The sequence below is a fragment of the Delphinus delphis genome, chromosome 1, assembly GCF_949987515.2.
Source record: "Delphinus delphis chromosome 1, mDelDel1.2, whole genome shotgun sequence".
In the NCBI taxonomy this organism is placed as follows: domain Eukaryota; kingdom Metazoa; phylum Chordata; class Mammalia; order Artiodactyla; family Delphinidae; genus Delphinus; species Delphinus delphis.
In genome coordinates, this window is record NC_082683.1 from 96977344 (window position 1) to 96996079 (window position 18736).

General features: G+C 35.3%; 1 protein-coding gene across 2 annotated transcripts; it reads right to left on the reverse strand.

The window, feature by feature from the left end:
* Window positions 1-462: 462 nt before the first annotated feature.
* LRIF1 (ligand dependent nuclear receptor interacting factor 1) lies at window positions 463-18372 on the reverse strand. 2 transcript variants are annotated; one of them, XM_060027032.1, is made up of 4 exons: window positions 17695-18372; window positions 5405-6914; window positions 3871-4143; window positions 463-3067 (listed from the first exon to the last, which is right to left on the reverse strand). In XM_060027032.1, the coding sequence occupies exons 1-4, from the start codon at window positions 17760-17762 to the stop codon at window positions 2615-2617; spliced, it is 2304 nt and encodes a 767-aa protein (XP_059883015.1). In that variant the 5' UTR covers window positions 17763-18372; the 3' UTR covers window positions 463-2614. The 2 variants fall into 2 exon arrangements, with proteins under 2 accessions (XP_059883015.1, XP_059883024.1); XM_060027041.1 differs by lacking the exon at window positions 5405-6914.
* Between the last annotated feature and the right edge of the window lie 364 nt (window positions 18373-18736).

The window sequence follows — 18736 nt, forward strand, 5'->3', positions numbered from 1 at the left end:
AGCAACTAATAAGGTAGTAGGAAATCAAGAATATGGTGTCTTGGTAGCAAAGTGAAGAACAAATTTCAATGACAGACTTATAAAAAGTGTCAAATGCTACTGACAGGTCAAATAAGATAAAGACTAAGAACTGACCATTAGATTTAGCAATATGTTGATTGTTGAACACCTTGAGAAAAACAGGTTTAGTGGAGTGGTCAAGACAAACCCTAATTTGAGAGACTTTCAGAGTGAGAAGTAGGAGTTTGAGACCATCAGTATAAACAAATTTTGAGAATTTTGCTATAAAGAATTCAAGCCACATTTCCATACCATGGAATTTATTATCAGAAGAAATGTGGTGCTTGATGATTCCATGAGCAGCAAAGCCTTAATAGTAAAAGAAGCAGAAAACATCAAAAGGAGAAGGTAAGAAAATGAAATGAAATGAAAATGGATGCAACATGTCTATTAGAATGATTTTAGTTGAATTTATTTTATTTAACAAACATTGATACATTGCTATGTGTCAAGCACTATTCAAGGATTTGTAAATACAATTCATTCAATAATCTTCCAATCCTCAAAATTCATTTGAGATTGCCCTTTTTCCAACCTTTAAATGTAGTCTGACATGAGCCCACCATTTTAACTTCTCTGTTTATACTGTTTCCCTAAGTGAAGTTTTCCAGACCTATGACTTCAAATAATATCTATTTACTGATAGCCTTTAACTATGTATCTCCTAGCCCCCAAATTTAATGTTTTAGCTTGATGGGAAAGTGAATTTTTAATATTTTAGTTTGTATTTTCAATTTTCCCACAATGGACATGTACTGGTTCTTTTATAAAATGTTTAAAATTTTTTCAAAGGAGGTAATAATTCATGAAATTATATTCCCACTGATAGATAAATTAAGACTGACAATTGACCACTGCATCTAGCAACATGGAAGTCACTGGTGTCCTTAACAAGATCCATTTTGGTGGAGTAGGGGGAGAAAAATCTGCCTGGAATAGTTTGGCAGTTCCTCAATGAGTTAGGGTATGACCAGCAATTACACTCCTAGGTATATACCCAAGAGACTTGAAAACATTATGTCCACACCAAAACATGTACCCAAACGTTCAGAGCAACACAGCAACATAACATCCTAGTAGCCAAATGTGTACACAACCAAAATGTCCATAGACAAATGAATGATAAATTGTGTTATATCCATACAGTGGAATATTACTCGGCAATTAAAGGATTACATACTAATACATGCCACAACACAGATGAAACTTGAAAACATTAAGCTAAGTGAAAGAAACCAGTCACAAAGGGACATATATTGAATGATTCATTCCATGCATATGAATATCCCAAACAGGCAAATTTATAGAGACAGAAAGTGTTGGTGGTTGCCAATGGCTGGGGGAAGGAGGGTCTGGGGAGTGACTGCTAATGGGTATGAGGTTTTTTGGAGGTAATGAAAATGTTCTAATTAGATCATGTTGATGGTTGCACAACTCTGTGAATATAACCACCACTGAGTTGTACACTTCAAAAGGGTGAACTTTAAGATATACAAATTATCTTAATAAAGCTGTTACAAAAACCGAAAAAGGCAAGAGAATCTAGCTGATGCTCAGTTTGCATTTGTTCTACTCCTTCTCAGTATTTTCTGACTTATTGTTTTCTATTTTGTTGCCAATGTCCAGGTTTTATTTGACCGACACTACTTCCAGGAATTTGTTAATCATTTTTTTAAAAAAATAACCCTTTCCTCCCCCTTAATCCCCATCTCTACACCATTCTCCAACTCGCTAAATCAAAGATAACCAGATAGGAAAATGTCTGCCTCTATTATGAAAAACTACACTTTACCACTTTAAAAAGTATTAAATGTGGCCATGTTCATATTTACTTTTCACACAATCCAAGTCACATATGTACAAATTCCCCCCCACACACAAAAAAAGGAAGCATTTGCCTAGGAATAATAACATATCACTTTAAGCAAACAATACACTATATAGCCTGAATTCTAAAACCCATTTTGTATTATATGAAACTACTTTGTAAAGGTTATAAAACAAATGTCCCTCACTCTTGAGAAATGTTTGAATTTTTAAATAATGCTGCTATAATACATTTTCTTTCATGAAATTAAAAAAAATCTTACAACAATGGTGAGAATGTATCATTTACGGGTAAAGAGACATATAGATATACAAGCCCATTGGAAAACCTAAGTTTAGAGCTGATTTCCTCTGTTGGATTGTATAATTTAAAAAGTACACAATAATTACCTATTGTTGGAATAACATCTGAGCAATTTAGCTAAATGTACAAACAATAACAAATATTCAAACTTGGGGAATTCAAGTTAAAGTAATAGAAAAATAGAAAACTTTTCCTTCCAAAAAGAGGTATCTAGACAAAGATTCAGATACCCCATGAGATTATTCACAAAAGTCATATAATCAACCTTTTCTGTATTCCTTAAATAAAATTTGATAATCAACTGATGAAAAGACAAGTTTAATATTCAAAGACACTTTCAGAATGCATCTATAATTAACTTAATGCAAAAGTATATGAAAAAACACAGCTATTTCACTGGTCTTTACGTATAGCAACATTTCATTATTTTTGGCTCATCTTCATACGCATTTCTTCAAGAGCTGCTTCTTTTTCTCTCAGCACCTGCTTAAGTCTTCTTATTTTTTCATCTCTAATGGTTTCTTCTAACTCTGGTGGTGTCATGGGGAAAATATCTTCAGTATAGTTTTTATTGAAGGAATGGCTTTGCTCAAAAGCTGTATTTGAACTCAGTGTGCATTTCTCTTCATTCCCATGGGTAGAGTGTTCTACCTCAGATCTCTTTTCTTCCCTGGTTTTGTTGCAGCCTCTGAGAATGTTATGGTGTGATACATTTGAAGTTGGTAAAATACTGCTAACGAGTTGGGAACTGGTGACATTAGTCCCTCCATTTACAGTTGTGTTATAAACACTCTCAGTTCTTCTCTTCTTTGTGTGATCCATCTTCTTATTGGTTTTTGCTTTTCTTTTCTTACCAAAACCCTGTTGCAATGTTGACTAAGATTCCAAAAGAAAAACAAAATATTATTGCTGAATAGTGTGCTCTCGAATTTAACAAAGTTTGCAGATACAAATATTTAGCCATTAAATTCAACTCAACAAATATAATTCACATATTCCTGCTTAAGTCAAATATTAGAAGCTATATTGATCTACTATGAAAACCTAACAACCATATGTGAAGAGCATAAGAAATAGAATGTATTTATTTATTTTCTCCTCTGCAGAGTAGGCACATAGGGAAGATTATCACTGGGAAAGGTTGACCGGTTTCAGATCTGAAGTTCAGGATATTATACAATAATGAAATATTTATAAGTAGAAAGACAGTAAGCAAAGTTATCGGGATTTTATTTTCATCATTATTGTGTAGATTTCTTAAGATGTTTAAATTAAAGTAATACTTCAGTGAGTATCTGCATGCTTATATTTTCCCTGCATTTCTGTCATTTCTTTTCTTTTCTTTTCCTTTTTTATTTTTTTTGGCCATGCCTTGTGGCTTGCGGGATCTTAGTTCCCTGACCAGGAATTGAACTGGGACCCTCAGCAGTGAGAGCTCGGAGTCCTAACCACTAGATTGGTACGGAATTCCCTAAAGCAACATTTTTAATTAACTGGGGATGCATTTTTACCTGTGCATATATGGTTCTTCTTAACATTGTTTTAGTATAATACATATACATGCAAATTTGGTAACAACTATCATTCATATTAATGCACAAGACTAAAAAAAAATCAAGAAAATTAATACATTCATATATCTTTGGAGTACCTACAAAGGACACTTTAAAATCTATTACCTGTTTTCTCCCTTCCTCTTTCACTATAAACTCTGTCTCTTTGTAAGTATCACTTTTCACCAAACAGCTAAAGGAATCAAAACCTCCTCCAGAGCCCAAATGGTGAGGAATCCGAGTAAGGCACACGCTCAAATCTTTAGTGAGACCAAATATCTTTCTAAGTTCAGCATCATTGTTCAGATATGATGCCTTATTGCTTCTTCCTTGGGAATTGTTCTTGTCATTTCTTTCTTGAGTAACTTTTTCTAATGTTGATGCCATCTCATTCTGGATCTGGAAATAGGAAAAGAAAACACACAAACAATACTGCCAATTACTTAAGCTATTTTATCAGACTAGCAACTAAGTGATTACCTCATCTTACTTAAAATGCTATGCTTTAAAGTCCTAAATGATTGGATTGTATTACTCTTGCCTTACCACCCACACTTGAAAAGCTGAACTTAACTGAGCAAAACCAAAATGTTCTCCTAAAATTTTACTTTCTTGTACTAGGAAAGTAACAGGTAGTTAATTCTCAAACAAATGAAATGAGAATACAGACTAATGACAAGTTAAAAATAATCAATAAAACATCATGTTGGAAATTGTCATCTTTTGGAAAACTCTTATAGCTTTAATCAATTTGTACTTAATCAGAATTTACCTCCTTACATCTCTGGAGTTCATTGAATTCTGTACTGAAGGGGAGAAATACTGAACATTATTAAGTAGACCTCTAAGAAGGAAAATGTGGGTACAAATATTTAGTGATTACACATACACATATCTTAAGTAGAACAGAAGGATAACTATGTGGATATGTTGAGTAATTGAATGATTCAGAAAGAAGGACTAAAAAGAGGAACAGGAGACTTGTATACTAAAAACACAAAAAACAACCAAACAACCCAATCAAGATGTTGATAAATTCTTTTTCCACAAATGACTGAAAGGTATTAATTAGCCATGTCCTGCCCCTTCTACCGTCTACCTAAAAAAGTTGCCAGATATCTCCCTACCACCACAAAACAAACAAACAAATCCCAGCACTGCTCTGTGCATAATATTAATCTCTTCATATACTAAAAGTAAGCTCTTAAGTATATATGTATGCATGTATATGTATTTATGTGTACAAAGATAAGTATGTGTGTTTGTATATATATATATATATGTATATATATATATATATATACACACACACACACACAAAATTTTACTAAGCTTTGAATTCACATTATCCTTCTCCAACTCTTCTAAATCTTGTTGCTCTGTGATTTGTTTGTTTAATTTTGCTTTGAAGACTTGGCATGCCAAATGATTCTAGAGAAAAATACTGCTTCAGCTCTCTCTATTACACTCCTCAAACATTTCCTTCAGATGAAAGCTTTGACTTAATTAAGCATTCATGTGCGTATGGTATGTGTGTGATGAAGAGGAGGATGGGAGAGGAGGGAAAGAGAGGTATCATAGATAACTAACTTTGAGAATTAAGAAAGAAAAATTTTCTATATACATAGATAAAAAGAACACCCTAACATGGGAAAATTACCTTTGGTTCTTGGTCTCTGAAAACACACTGTTGTGAAGTAACAGTTGTTGCATCAACAGAGGAACTTATTTTCTCTATGCTGTGGATGATATTTCCTTTTCTGGGGGAATTTTGTCCTGTACTAAATCCATCTGGAAAGTCTGGCTTTGAGAATAAAGTCTTACTGTGCTTTAAGTAGTTAATGGATTGGTTCATACTATGTGGGTTTGGGGTAGAAAGAGATGGTTTCTCCACTTTCTTATTCTTCTCTGCCCTTAGATTGGCCATGGAAGCAAGCTGGGTATTTGAAAGTGATTTTGTCTCCATCTGGGAAGATTTACTTTTAGCCAAAACAATACTTACAACCTCTCTGGATATTTCTGTGACTGGACTTGAACTTACTATCTGTGATGTATCTTTTCTTGGTGGAATATCAGGAGAAACAGAATTCTCTTGGTCAATTTGTGATGGCAAAACATCTGTCCCCTTTTTAGCCAATAGATAGACTTTCCCATTAAACATAACCAAAGCATTATCTTTAATAGGCATACTTTTGGATTGTGTCCCACTAGGACTGATGGTACTCAATGGTGGCAAATTTACAGTATTATCTCCCAAACTTTTCCTATCTACAAAAGTTTTTAAAATCTTTGAAGCCACATTATTTGAAGATTTAACAGGAACAAGAGATGGAGTGCAAGGCTGTAGATTCTCTTGAAAAATCCATTTCACTGGAGCAGCTTGAGAATGCTGACCACCTTTTAATTGTGTCTCTTTAGCAACATTCATTGGAATCTGTGTGGTGTTTAGTATCATTGGCTTTGCTATTTCTGTAACAGGTTTTGGGTAAATGTTTTGAAAGTTCTTGGTAACTACATTTTTCACTGTATTTACAGGAGATACATAAATAACAGTTGGTATTTGGGAGGCCTCAACTGTTCCTGAGGTACTTGTGGTTGCAGTTGCAAGTATCTTTTGCTGAACTGAAGGAGGCAATGAAGACGCTGGTACAGATTTCACTTCAGCATGGGCTGGAATCTGTAAATGATGCCCAGAAGGCAAAACCGGAGACTTCACAGTCATTGGAAGACTCTGGGTATTTACTAAAATATAAGATGAATCATTTTGTGTTGAGGAGGGAGAAACAGCAAACGTTTGCATGGTGAGTCCATCAATTTTCACACCATGCCTCTGAACTTTAGAAACTGATGAGGTAAAATTTTCAGTTCCCACAGAAGTAACTCTAACTTTTTCTGCTGTGTCTACTGTTCTTGTAAGAAAATAGTTTGAAGAACTGGCTGGCTGAAAAATGGGCAATTGAACTGATGCACTTGTGGAGGAGCTGGAAATCTGAGTCTGAAAAGTAACTTGAACTGGATTTCCTGTATTCCCTTTCAAAGCATCAGACATGACTGTAGATTGAACTAGTGGTATAAGATTTCCAGAGGAATTAGGAATTGGAAGTAATTGCAGAAGATTTTTTCCATCCGAGCCAATCGTCTGAACTACTTGGTACATGCAGCCTGAAACACTTAAAAGAACATCGAGTAAATAAATACAACATACTACATGGTATATACATTTTATTTAAAAACAAGTATTTGCAAACACTATGTTTTAAAAATAAAAATTTATAAAATATAATAACGTAAGTATGTAATTTGTCACTTTGAGTTTTCAAAGTGAAATACTGCAAAAGAAAGAGTTTGAAGAAGTAGAAGAGATAATCAAAGGTATGGTCAGCTTTGATATAGATCTCCTCACATGATTAGGCAATGGGTATAAGATATTAGCATTTATTCCTAAAAGTAGACTTTTCTAAGTTTTACCCTGTATAAAATTTCAGCTACTAGAATATGCTCCTCTTAAACTATTAGCATCCTTCCTTCTTTTCCTTAAATTCTTTCCTCTAGTCCTTCTCCTTTACTATTATTGACCAGGATTCTTATTTTACCTCCATTTATGCTTATTCTATTTCCCTCACTTTTTTCTCCCCCTACCCAATCTGTTCTATATTCTTCCCCCTGATAATGACAAGTTCTACTGTCAGCCATTCTTTTGCTTAAGGCATCTCTTAAGATGATACCTTAGTTTGCCACATTTCTGGAGACTAAACTGAGTTACTCATGTAGGAACCAGTTTCTTCTTTGATTTATTGTTCCAGCATGTTTGATGTTTGGTGTTAAATAGCTCTTGGTATGGCAATTACTCATATTAGTTCCAATTGTCAGTCAACCCATATTTATAATAGCAACATCATTTCAGCTGAATGGTTTTCAGTGAATGTGGAATACACTGGAAGTCAATAATTTTTTTAACTTAGCCTATTTTGATTCTATTAAAAGTTATCAGCTATTACTTAGCACAGATTATCTGATTTTTTTTAAAAAATCCAATACTAATCTGTATCTGTTTGTACAATCAATTATTTGTAGATTACTTAAATGCAGACACCTCAAGTTATCCTGAAACCATCCTTCAGTTCTTGGAAAATACTAAACCCTCATGGGACTCAGGGTAGTCACACATGCTACTTATTCTTCACCCACCCATATACTCAACTCTCAACATAAATGATACTTCCCAGAAGATACATTCTCTGGCCACCTTAACTACCCTTGCTCTTCCTTCACAGGTAATAATATTACATCTGTTAGTTTCCTTCATGGTACATATCATAAGTTGTCATCATATATTAATGGATTTTTTCCACTGGTCTACATATTGTCTCTCATACTAAATTCCAGCAATATGGGTACAGAGTCCATGTCCTATAGACCCAATATGGCCTTACATGGCTAAGATTAAATGAAAAAAATTTAAGAATGAAAAATAATAATAATTAGAATTCTCAGTAGTGTAAAGGTGTGTTTTTCTGCCTATAGGTGTTTTTAAAGCTTCAGGTATTAATACAAATCAAAGCCAAAAATTCTATGCATCTTAGGAAGCACTGGATTTAGTTTTACCTTTTTGCAACCCCAAATAACATAATTATATACTTATAAATATTTAAAAGTTTTCTGGCCCTTTGATAGCACTTCAAAATGTTGTATTTACTTTCAATAAATTAAAAGTTAATCTCTAAAGAAGTATAAACATAAAGAAAAGTATGAATTCTTGCTTTGACAGGTTGAAGAAGAAAACCCACCTTCACCTCCTCCCTATCCCCCAAAAAGCAAATATAAACTGGATCAGAACTTAAATTGTTAAACCAAAATTTACTGAGTGTCTGTTATGGTTTAGGCACCAGACTCAGTTATGTAGCTCAGTAAGCTACAGCCTGGGGCCAAGTCTGGCCCTCTCCCTGTTTTTGTATAGTACACAAGCTAAGAATGGTCTTTATATTTTAATTTAAAAAAATCACAAAAATAACATTTTGTGATATATGAAAATTATGAGTTTCAAAACTCTGTATCCATAAATAAAGTTTTATTAGTACACAGTCACACACATTTTTTATGTATTGTACATGGCTGCTTTCTGCTGCAACAACAGAGTTAAGTAGTTGCAGCAAAGATCACATGGCCTATAAAGCCTAAACATTTACTATCTGGTCCTTTACAGAAAATGTTTGCTAGCCTCTAAACTAGTTCAACCCACAATCCCTAAAAGAACTTAAAATGCTGGGTACATGGACATGTAAATAGGCAATTTTTATTGAGATAAATGATGTACTTGGAAGAGTACAAAAATGCTCACTCCTTTTCTTTAAACATTTTCTTCCCAAGGTTTCCTAGATATGACATACTTCTATCCCTGTAGTGACTCCTCAGTCTTCTTTGCCAACTCATTCTGCTTGAATCAACCTTAAAATGTTGGAATTCACCAAAGCTTAGAGTAAATTCTTCTCTTCTTACTCTGTAAGCTTTCCCCCAGATGATTTATTTTATATGCATGATTTCAACTAAACTACCATTTATATATCAACAATTCAAATAGTTATATCTTAGCTCCTTTGAGATTCAGGCTTATATGTCCAACTTCCCTCTTGACATTTCCATTCAGAATCTCAAATGCACCTAAAACTCAACATGGTCTTTTCCAGTGTTCTTCCTTCAGTAAGTGGCATCCGAACTATCTTAGATGCCTAAGTCTGAAAAAGTAATTCCAACTTTCTTACCATCTGTATTCAACTTATCACAAAATCCTGTTGATATTAACTCCTAAATTTCTCTTGACCTATTCAATCGTTTACAAATCAATTGTTCCCACTCTAGTCCATCTCTGGCTTGGTCTATTATGGTAGCTTCATAACTGGTCTTTTCTTCAGTCTACCATCTCCTTTTAAAATTACTCAGCACTCTAACGCCAGCCCTTCCCAGCTTAAAACATTTCATCAGCTTCCCACTTTCTTTGAGTGGTAGAAAGAAAATCAAGAGATTCTGATGCAATGGAAGCCAAAGGAAGAGAGAGTTTCAAAAAAAATTGGGCAATTCTATTGAAAGTTTCTGAGAGGCCAAGTAGGATGCAGGTTAAAAATGTATACTGGAATTAAGGGCATGAGGATCATTGATGGCTTTAAAAGAGCAGTTTGGTGAGGAAAGAAGTTGGTAGGAGTGAATATGAAGACAACAAGGATAGACAACTCTTTTATGAACTTTGACTGTAAGAGGAAGAGAAAAACTGGAAAGCAGCTGGAAATTAAATGGGGTCAAAGAAAAGATCTTTTCTTTTTTTTTTTTTTTTTTAATGTTAGGTGAACTAGAGCATAAATGCTCATGTGAGTCAATGAAAGGAAGAGACTGGTAATAAAGGAGAAAGAGGGGTAATTAATAATGTAAAGTTTGAAAAGGAGGTAGGAAATTGAGACCATAAGACAGTTGAAGGGACTGAACCTTAAAGAGAGCTGGAGAAGTATGTCCTTTCATCGGAACTGGAAGAGAGGTTAGGTGCATTTGCAGGTAAATTTAAAGCTTTGGTGTTAGAAGGTTGAGGTAATTCTGATCTAGTGGCTTTTACTTGCACTATGAAATAAGGATATGACATCAATTGCTAAGAAGAGCAAAAACAGGGAGAGATTTGAGGATAATCAAAAAGATTTGAAACAGTCTTTGTGAAAAAATAAGCTGACCTCAGAAAATATCAGTCATCAGGCAGGGTTGATGGCCCAGGGAGATAGGTAATGATCATGAATTCATAGTAATACCAACCTGTGCTCATGAGAGTCTCCCTGTTTCACCAGGTATAGGCAGAGAAAGTAAATCACTGAGTTCATCCAAGATTGGGGTGGCTTCAGAAGGGTATAACAAAAATCAAAGAGGAGCAAAAGATTTTAGGGTACTGAAAAAAATTACCAAATGATGAAATACAGAAACTATACTAGATGGGAAGGAAATGAGAACATAAAAGGCTAATGTATAGGGAGAAAATAAAGGGAATGGACTGAAGGCCAGATAAAGAACAGTCAGAGTGGGAATACTTAAACAACTAAGCTAAAATATAGGAACTGGTGTTTGGAAAGCAGGATGCCTAAATCAAGAATTTTGTAGATGCAGCAATTTCATCTGATAACAAGAACTACAGAAGTGGATAGCTGGTGATAGAATGGAGAAAACACTGAGGAAAAAGATCTTTGTACTGAAAGACCAGGTGACAAAGAGGTTATCCATACAGATGCTAAAGTTATGTAGGATTAGAGAGAAGATTGGGATGTGGGTGCCAAGTTCAGTGACAGAAAGTTGGTAGATGGTGTTAATGAACCATAATTAGGACCATCTACCAACTTTCTGTCACTGATATGCCAAAAAGTTGTCTTGAAGCCCACTGTCTTCTGCAATCTATTTTCTTTCCCATTATTCTACGACACCTTATTCTCAAAGATTATGAAATATGTCCACACAGTTAAATCTGGCTTTACTCTATACTCATTCCCTAGGTGCTCTCTGCTGAAATTAGTACTGGTAGCTAATTATCCCTCCATCTTGAACCTCTTTCTACTACGATTTCCATTGTGTACAATATTTCTTGTCTTTCTTAATGTTCCCTTTCTTATTCATTTTCTGCATTTTAAGTATCCAACTATGACTTCTCCCCAAAGTACAGTTCTTGACCCTGTTTCTTCTTTAACACATTCTTCCTTTGTAAATCAACCATACTTCAATAAAAAAATAAAATTTAAAAAAGGCATTCTTCCTTAAAGAGTGCACCAAGGTAATAGTTCAAAGCTTCAACTATTACCTTCAACTATCTCTTCTGCAATGATGACTCTCACGTTATATCCTTTTATTCTATCCCCTAATATTGACCTCAATTCCGTATTTGTGATGTCTGACCAAACATTTTCACTTTTAATACCATTACTTTAAAGTTAAAATTACTCTGTACTGAAAACTACTACTCTATCTTACCATCCAGTCATGTGTCAGCACTACTGTTTTCCAGGTCACTTAGGTCTTAAATCACCTCGTAATCTCTATCTTTACCACCCTCTTTATTCACCTTTAATTCACCCATAGTACTTTGTATAGATGCTTACAAAGGATAAACATTCAATAAATGTATACTGAATGAATCACCAAGTCTATAAACTTTTTTTTTTCTTTTTTACAGCTCTTACTCATATTCTCTTTCTTCACCTTTGCCACTTCTACTTGCTAGATCAGACCTGCATCACCTTGTATCTAGTCCTCATTATCTCATTCCTGTGTTTGGCTCTGACTTTTAAACTCATTTTTCTGACTGTGGCCATTATCATTATGTATCTCTGGCAGACTAAATCATTGTTTTCATCCTGTTACCTCCTTGCTCAAAGTTTCAGTAATTCATCATTGCCAATTCAGCCTGACATGAAAATCATCTACAATCTAGCCCCAACCAATCTCTACAATAGTACCACCTAGAACATCTCAGCATAAAATCTCTGGTCCTACCAGAAAGGTCTCTACTATTCTGGATTGTCTCATGTACAATATTTACTCTAAGCATTCTTTAAGGTTTTTTTTTCTTCTCTAACAATTTAAAACATAGTTATAAACTGAGGATCAATCCATCTTCTCCATGAAATATCTGCTAGTCACTCAAACTCATATTAATTTCTTCCAAATTGGAATCCCTAAAGCACTCTCATTGGTGCCACTAATGCTAGGAGTTACATAATGCCTTCTATAAAGCCTTTGATCTATTAGTTAATTTTAAAAAATTAGAAAGTATTTTTTTCCTCAGTGAGCTTGAAACCCATTATGGTCAGAGACTATATCATTTACTTTGTAACTGTTCTTCCAATACCAAGCACAGTAGGCCCTCAAAAAATTATATAAAAAATAAGGCAGCTCTTTCAAATATTTCAAATATATTGAAATGTCTCAATACCTTTAATGTTTAGTCTCATTTAGTTTATGTACTTCATTTGTCAGTAACACCTGGCTAACACATTAGAAGCTTCAACAGAGCAGAACACACGCTTTTATAATTAATTATTTGCATGGGGCAAACACATTTTAATTGGCATATTAGTTAAACAAATCACACAGAATTCTGATACTTCATTCACATACTTTATTACATGGCCCCTATATTCCCGCTTTATAAAAACATTTATATTGCACAAACTCTTCAAATCTAATCATGGATTTTTCCTCTCTTCTTCATTTCCCCTCCAAAAAAGGGAAGGAAAATACAGTTTCTTCTATGTCAGTATATCAGTAGAGATTCATACAATCTACCAGAGACCATAAATTCCTTAAGGGTAGGTTATTCTATTCATATCTATATTCTCTACACCTAATAGAGCAACTGGCACACTGTAGACAATATTGGCTGAATTGAATCCTACAAACTCTGATTTTAAAAAAGTCTGTGATTTCCTAGTAACAAATGGAATGAGTTCTAAAAATTAAACTGAAATGCAGAATGCTAAGGAAAGAAGTGATAAATCAGGGTGAAATTCATACTTCTTCAATCAATATATATATTTTTCAGCTATAGAAGAGATCTTCCACTTAACATACTAAAACCCTATAAAGATTCTGTTTTCTTAAAGATCATATTCTGTTAGTTAAGGTTAGAACTAAAACTAAAACCGGACTTTGCATCCCATGCTCTGGTTAGGTCACTTAAAAAGAAGAGTAATCAACATGCTAATTACTTTAAACCAACTAGGATGTGAACTGAGAAACTACACTGGAAAACTAATACAGTTTAAGGCTTTAAAAGAGAACACAGGAATACATTATAAAGATTATGGGCTTCTAATCCTGGCTCTTCCAATTATTAGTTGATTGACTTTGGTAAATTTACTTAACCTCTTTGAATCTTTCTTCATTTGTAAAGGTTTGCTATAACTGGTTGGGATTCTAATAAGCTCCCAATATAAGCTAGATATCATCTTCCACAAAAATATATAATTGGTGTTCAAGAACAAGTAAATGAATCAGATAATCTTTTGAAAATGTGAGAAATTTAATAAAAGATACATTAAACATACTTATAATATTATATAACTTCTGACATTTTTGACTATTCTAATTTTGAGTGAAGCATTTACAGATTAGATATGGAATGATAAAAATTTTGCAGGTTACTGAACATTTCGTAGATAATTTTGCAAAATTTTCAACTGCTAAGAGACTTTCTTCCATCTTACTCTCTCTGATTCAACATTATGTACATACATAACATACACAAGTACATAATGTAATAATATATATGATAATATTTACCATATAATATTATATACATAATAGATATGTTATTGTAAACAGTTGTCATTAACTCTAACCCTAATAAACAGTCCAACAAGGTAGGTATTGCCATTCCTATTTTATAGTTGAGAAAATGAAGATTTAGTAATATTAAATAACTTATTCAGAGACATGCTTTCTTGGGCAATCCCATGCATTTTCTTGTATTTACTTTAGCATAACCCTAATATAACAGGGTCCCAAAAATTCATGAATAAACTGAGAGATTAATGAGAAATAGATTTCAGTTAGCCTTATGGTATGTGTGTCTTTCTCTCTCTCTGCCTCTCGTACACGTACACGTACACACACACACACACACACAAATCACAAAAGCTAAGATAATAACACACTGTACAAAACTAAATGCACACTGAACTGACAATGAAACATTATCTATCTAACCAAACCAAGCCCCCTGCTGAGGACACCCATTTTAGCTCCCTATTTAAGAACAAAGGCAGATAGAAGCCAACGGTCTATCACTCTCTATTTTCAGCTCTGACCCTGCCTGAGTTTCAGATTCAAATATCTCACTGATTGCTTTCTTGGTGTGTTCCTCACCTCAATTAATTTACCAATATCTACCCAGAAAATTGGCATCATAATTGATCCACTTTTCTTCATGCCAGTTCACTGACAAGGTCTGCCTATTTTCCTTTCTATATTTCTCTGAATCCAACCCTTGCTCTACATTAGCTAGTGCAGGCTCTCTGAATATCTGAAAGGACAACTGAAATAGAATCCTTATATGCCTGACCCCTCACCCCCAAATCCACACTGCCATCAGTTACCTAAAACGACACCTGACCATGACAGTTCTTTTCTTAAAATCCTCTGAAGGCTCTCCAACAGATGAAGTCTAATCTTTTCAGCAAACCCTTAAGAGCTCTCTATTTATCCCACTTATTACTAGTAATAAGTCATACTGCTGTTTTTTTTAATCAATTCCCTCTTCCTGGCATAGCCTGCATTCATCTTTAATTGGATAGCTGATACTTCCATTCCCCAACTCAGCCACTCCAGAAACCTTTCCTACAATTCCCTTTCTGTATGCCCTCACAGCATCATCCTGTACATAACACTATTAAAAAGTGTATTACATCATATCCACCTCCAGACTTAAGGTTTTTCATGGGCATGGCCCATATCCTACTCTTTAGTCAGCCTCTCAATTTAGCACAGTCTGTCACATAGCAGGCACTCAGTGAACGTTTTTTAACCAAATGTTTGAACGATACAGATAATAAGTGGTGACGCAGCATATGAACCTAGGTCTCTGTAACTCTACCTTGTTTCTGTAACTCTACCAAGGTCTTTGTAACTCTACTGTACCATTCTGACTCCTGCTTTGCTCTTTGCATATGAAGTCCAAATCTAAATAAACTTAATGTTTACTGTCACAAATATCTTCCAGATTTTTCCTTTGTATTATAAGATTAAATTTGGGTTTTACATTTTATGCACTGATAAGAGATACTTTTTAAACAATAAACATTCTGTATCACATTACTGAAAAACTTTACAGCAGGAAAGAAGTAACTCAAGAAAAATTCAAGTACCTACAGAAAATAATAAAATCATATAGTCATTTTAAACTTATGAAAAAAATGATTTTATACCATCAAAATATAAGAAAATATAAGAAATATAAGAAAATGAAGCTTCCAATAAACTAAAGAGATGACATTAATCCAACTATTTGCAAAAGTATATTTGGACATCATGCAGATTGTTACTTATAAAAAAGAATAGAATCAAATATGCAATCAATAACCAAAGTAAATGTCAAATTGTTTCAGAAAAGCATCTTGTAAATGTCTTAAGTATGTGATTTAAAATCGAGGATTTGAAGAAATAAATGCATTCAAAAATGATAAAAAATAATGCATAAACCAATGAGTTAATGAACTCCAGATAACTGATGAATGTAACTAAAACAGAATTCAACTTGTAATGTTTTAAAAATATAGATAGCCAAAAGAAGTAGAAACTGGATAACAGAGTTAAATTACACAATACACAAAAAGTAAGGTTCTTACTCTGTCTAATTTCTGATATTGAAAAAGAATGCAATCCTGAAACAAATTGTGTTAAATTAGGGTAAATCAGATGTTATAAAATATCCAGGTACTAAAAGAAGATAGAAGAAATGAACAATCATTAAAGACTAATTCTATTTTTGCATATCTATACAGGGCACTACCTCTGCCTTCCCCTTCAACTTCCACCAAAAATAAGCCAACAAAAAACATACATGCACAAAAGCTGGCTCTTGTTAAGATCTGAAATACAATGGTTCTTTCTTGGCAGTTCTTCCATATGGTTTTAGCTCAACACTTTTGGTGACCATTTCTCTTTAGAATATTATGCATACTTTTTTAAAGTGTTTATTACAATTAGGTTTTATAGCTACTTGTAACTACCTACTTCCTGGGCTAAAATTTGTACAGAAGTAAAGTTGTATCCTTACGATAATAATAATAGCTAACATTTAAATAATGCTTTTCTATTTTTCCTATACTAAGTATTTTAGTATATTCATTCTTTTAATCCTTAAAATACCTCTAGGTGCTCTTATTTACAGACTGGAAACCAGGTCACTTGGCCTCACAAATAGTAACTAGCAAAGCTAGCATTAAACCTAGTGAGCCCGATTTTCTTCAATCATGAATGCTCTTCCATGATTTTTATATCTCCATTTCCATGCCTTCTTCTTCACATTTTCCTTCTGCAGGGACTCGTTAACTTTCTTCTCGCCGCTTATTATATACCCACAAACCATGGAGAGTACAACTTAAAATATTCTACCTTAGCAAACAATTTTGTTCCAGTTTTATTTCTTCTTGATTAATATGAGCTTTAAAAAACCACTGAGTTAGTGATAAACTATTGTCTAAATTTACAAATAAGTGTCTAAGAAATACTAGAATCTCCCCCTGACAAATGTAGTTCCTCTACATAAACATCCAATTCGAGACGACATTCTCATTACACCTGCTTCGAATATGCTATTCGAAGGGATTAACTTTACATGATAATTTCTCTATCTTCACTTTTATCTTCAAATAAAGCTATTATTCGAAATTTAAAAAAAATCGATTCCCTTATTCCAGAACAATTTTTCGGTTTCTATATTCATATACTCTTATCAATTACACAAAAATATGTCCTTTCCTTCTCACTAACTCTCTTAAATTACAGCTATTTTCCCTGAAGGTCCAGCGCCACCTGAGCTGCACTTGCTAATCCGCGCGGATTGCTGCGTGTTTTTCTGCGAGTGCGCGAGAATCTTCCAGAAGATTTTGCTCACACAGGCGCGCCGGCCATGTTGATTTTCCTCTCCCGTGGAGATCTACTCTGTCAGCCTATGAAACTTCAGACGCTGGAGTCCTGCGGAGCCAGGGCAGAGGCTGACTGCGTCAGGCTCTGAAGAGGTTTTACGTTTCCGACAGGGATGTGCTCTAAGGGCTCTAAGTGCCAAACTGCCGCGAACTTCCCCTGGAGTGCTCACCCAGCGGGATCAAAGGCATCTGAATTGCAGAACGTCAGGAAACGACGGCCGACTCGACATCCTGCTAAGAGACGGGCGAGGTGCGGCCATGTCGAGGGAGATTCGAAACCGGTACTTACCAGTGCGAGGCGTTGCCTGACTTTTCCTCTGTAGGTTTCAGGAAGACCCTCTGTAGGTTATTGGACATTTTAGAGGAGTGGAAGGGACCAGTACATCCAGGAAAGGGGGCAGTGTCGGGGCCGAGGTCCTCCAAGTGGCGAGAACCAGAGCGAGAGAATGTAGGGATGGAGTTGCCCCGTAGCAGCTCAGAGAGGTTACAAGCTGAAAGGAGAGCGACGGCGGGCTCTCGAGAGGGCGTATCCTCAGGCTTCGGATGGAGGCGGCGCAGCCACCAGAAACCGGAAGAATCGAAGAGGCTGACGGGGCGGGTCCGTCCCTAACCTCTGAGAAAACAGCCCTGAGTCTCCGCCTCAGCGCCTAGGACATCGCTCCAGAGTCACCGGGAATCAGCGCGGGAGGCGTGGCCTTAATGGTGCCGCCCCTATCGGTGCCGGGTCAGTGGTGAAGACCAAGCCAGACGGGCTCGGCCGACCCCGCCCACCGAGGCCGCCAGCGAGAGCAAAGCTCAGCCTAGCAGCTTCCGGTATCGCCACATCCGGTCGCCAAGGTGAATGGCTCGCTAACGCCCCGCCCTTATTCTGCGATCCAATCGCAGGTGATGTTTGCTGTCTCTTCTTCCGGATCAAGTAACGAATCGCCAAAGAAAATTCTCCAGATACCTACGCAAAATAAAATGTTTCCGGGGTCAATCGCAAAGTTTCTGCTTTTGTATTCGCCGCTAGTGTAAGTTTCCTCTCCCGCCAGTGCTTTAAAAGACAACGGAGCGCTCTTTTGAAGCCATATGCACTCCTGGCGTGAGAAAATTTTAGACGCCTGCCTGTGGCAAGCGCCTGTATTATTGCTACTTCCTGAGGGTTTCTTGGTTTTTTTCCTTTCTTGAAGCTTTGCCTCGAGATTTAACCTAATCTCTCTCTCCACCCCACCATTAATTCTCTCTCGAAATTACTTATTGTCATATAGTTAACTACTTGATTCTCTAAAAGTTTAATTCCCCATATAGACTTACTTTTTGGCATCTTTATTTGGATCTCCAGAGAAAAA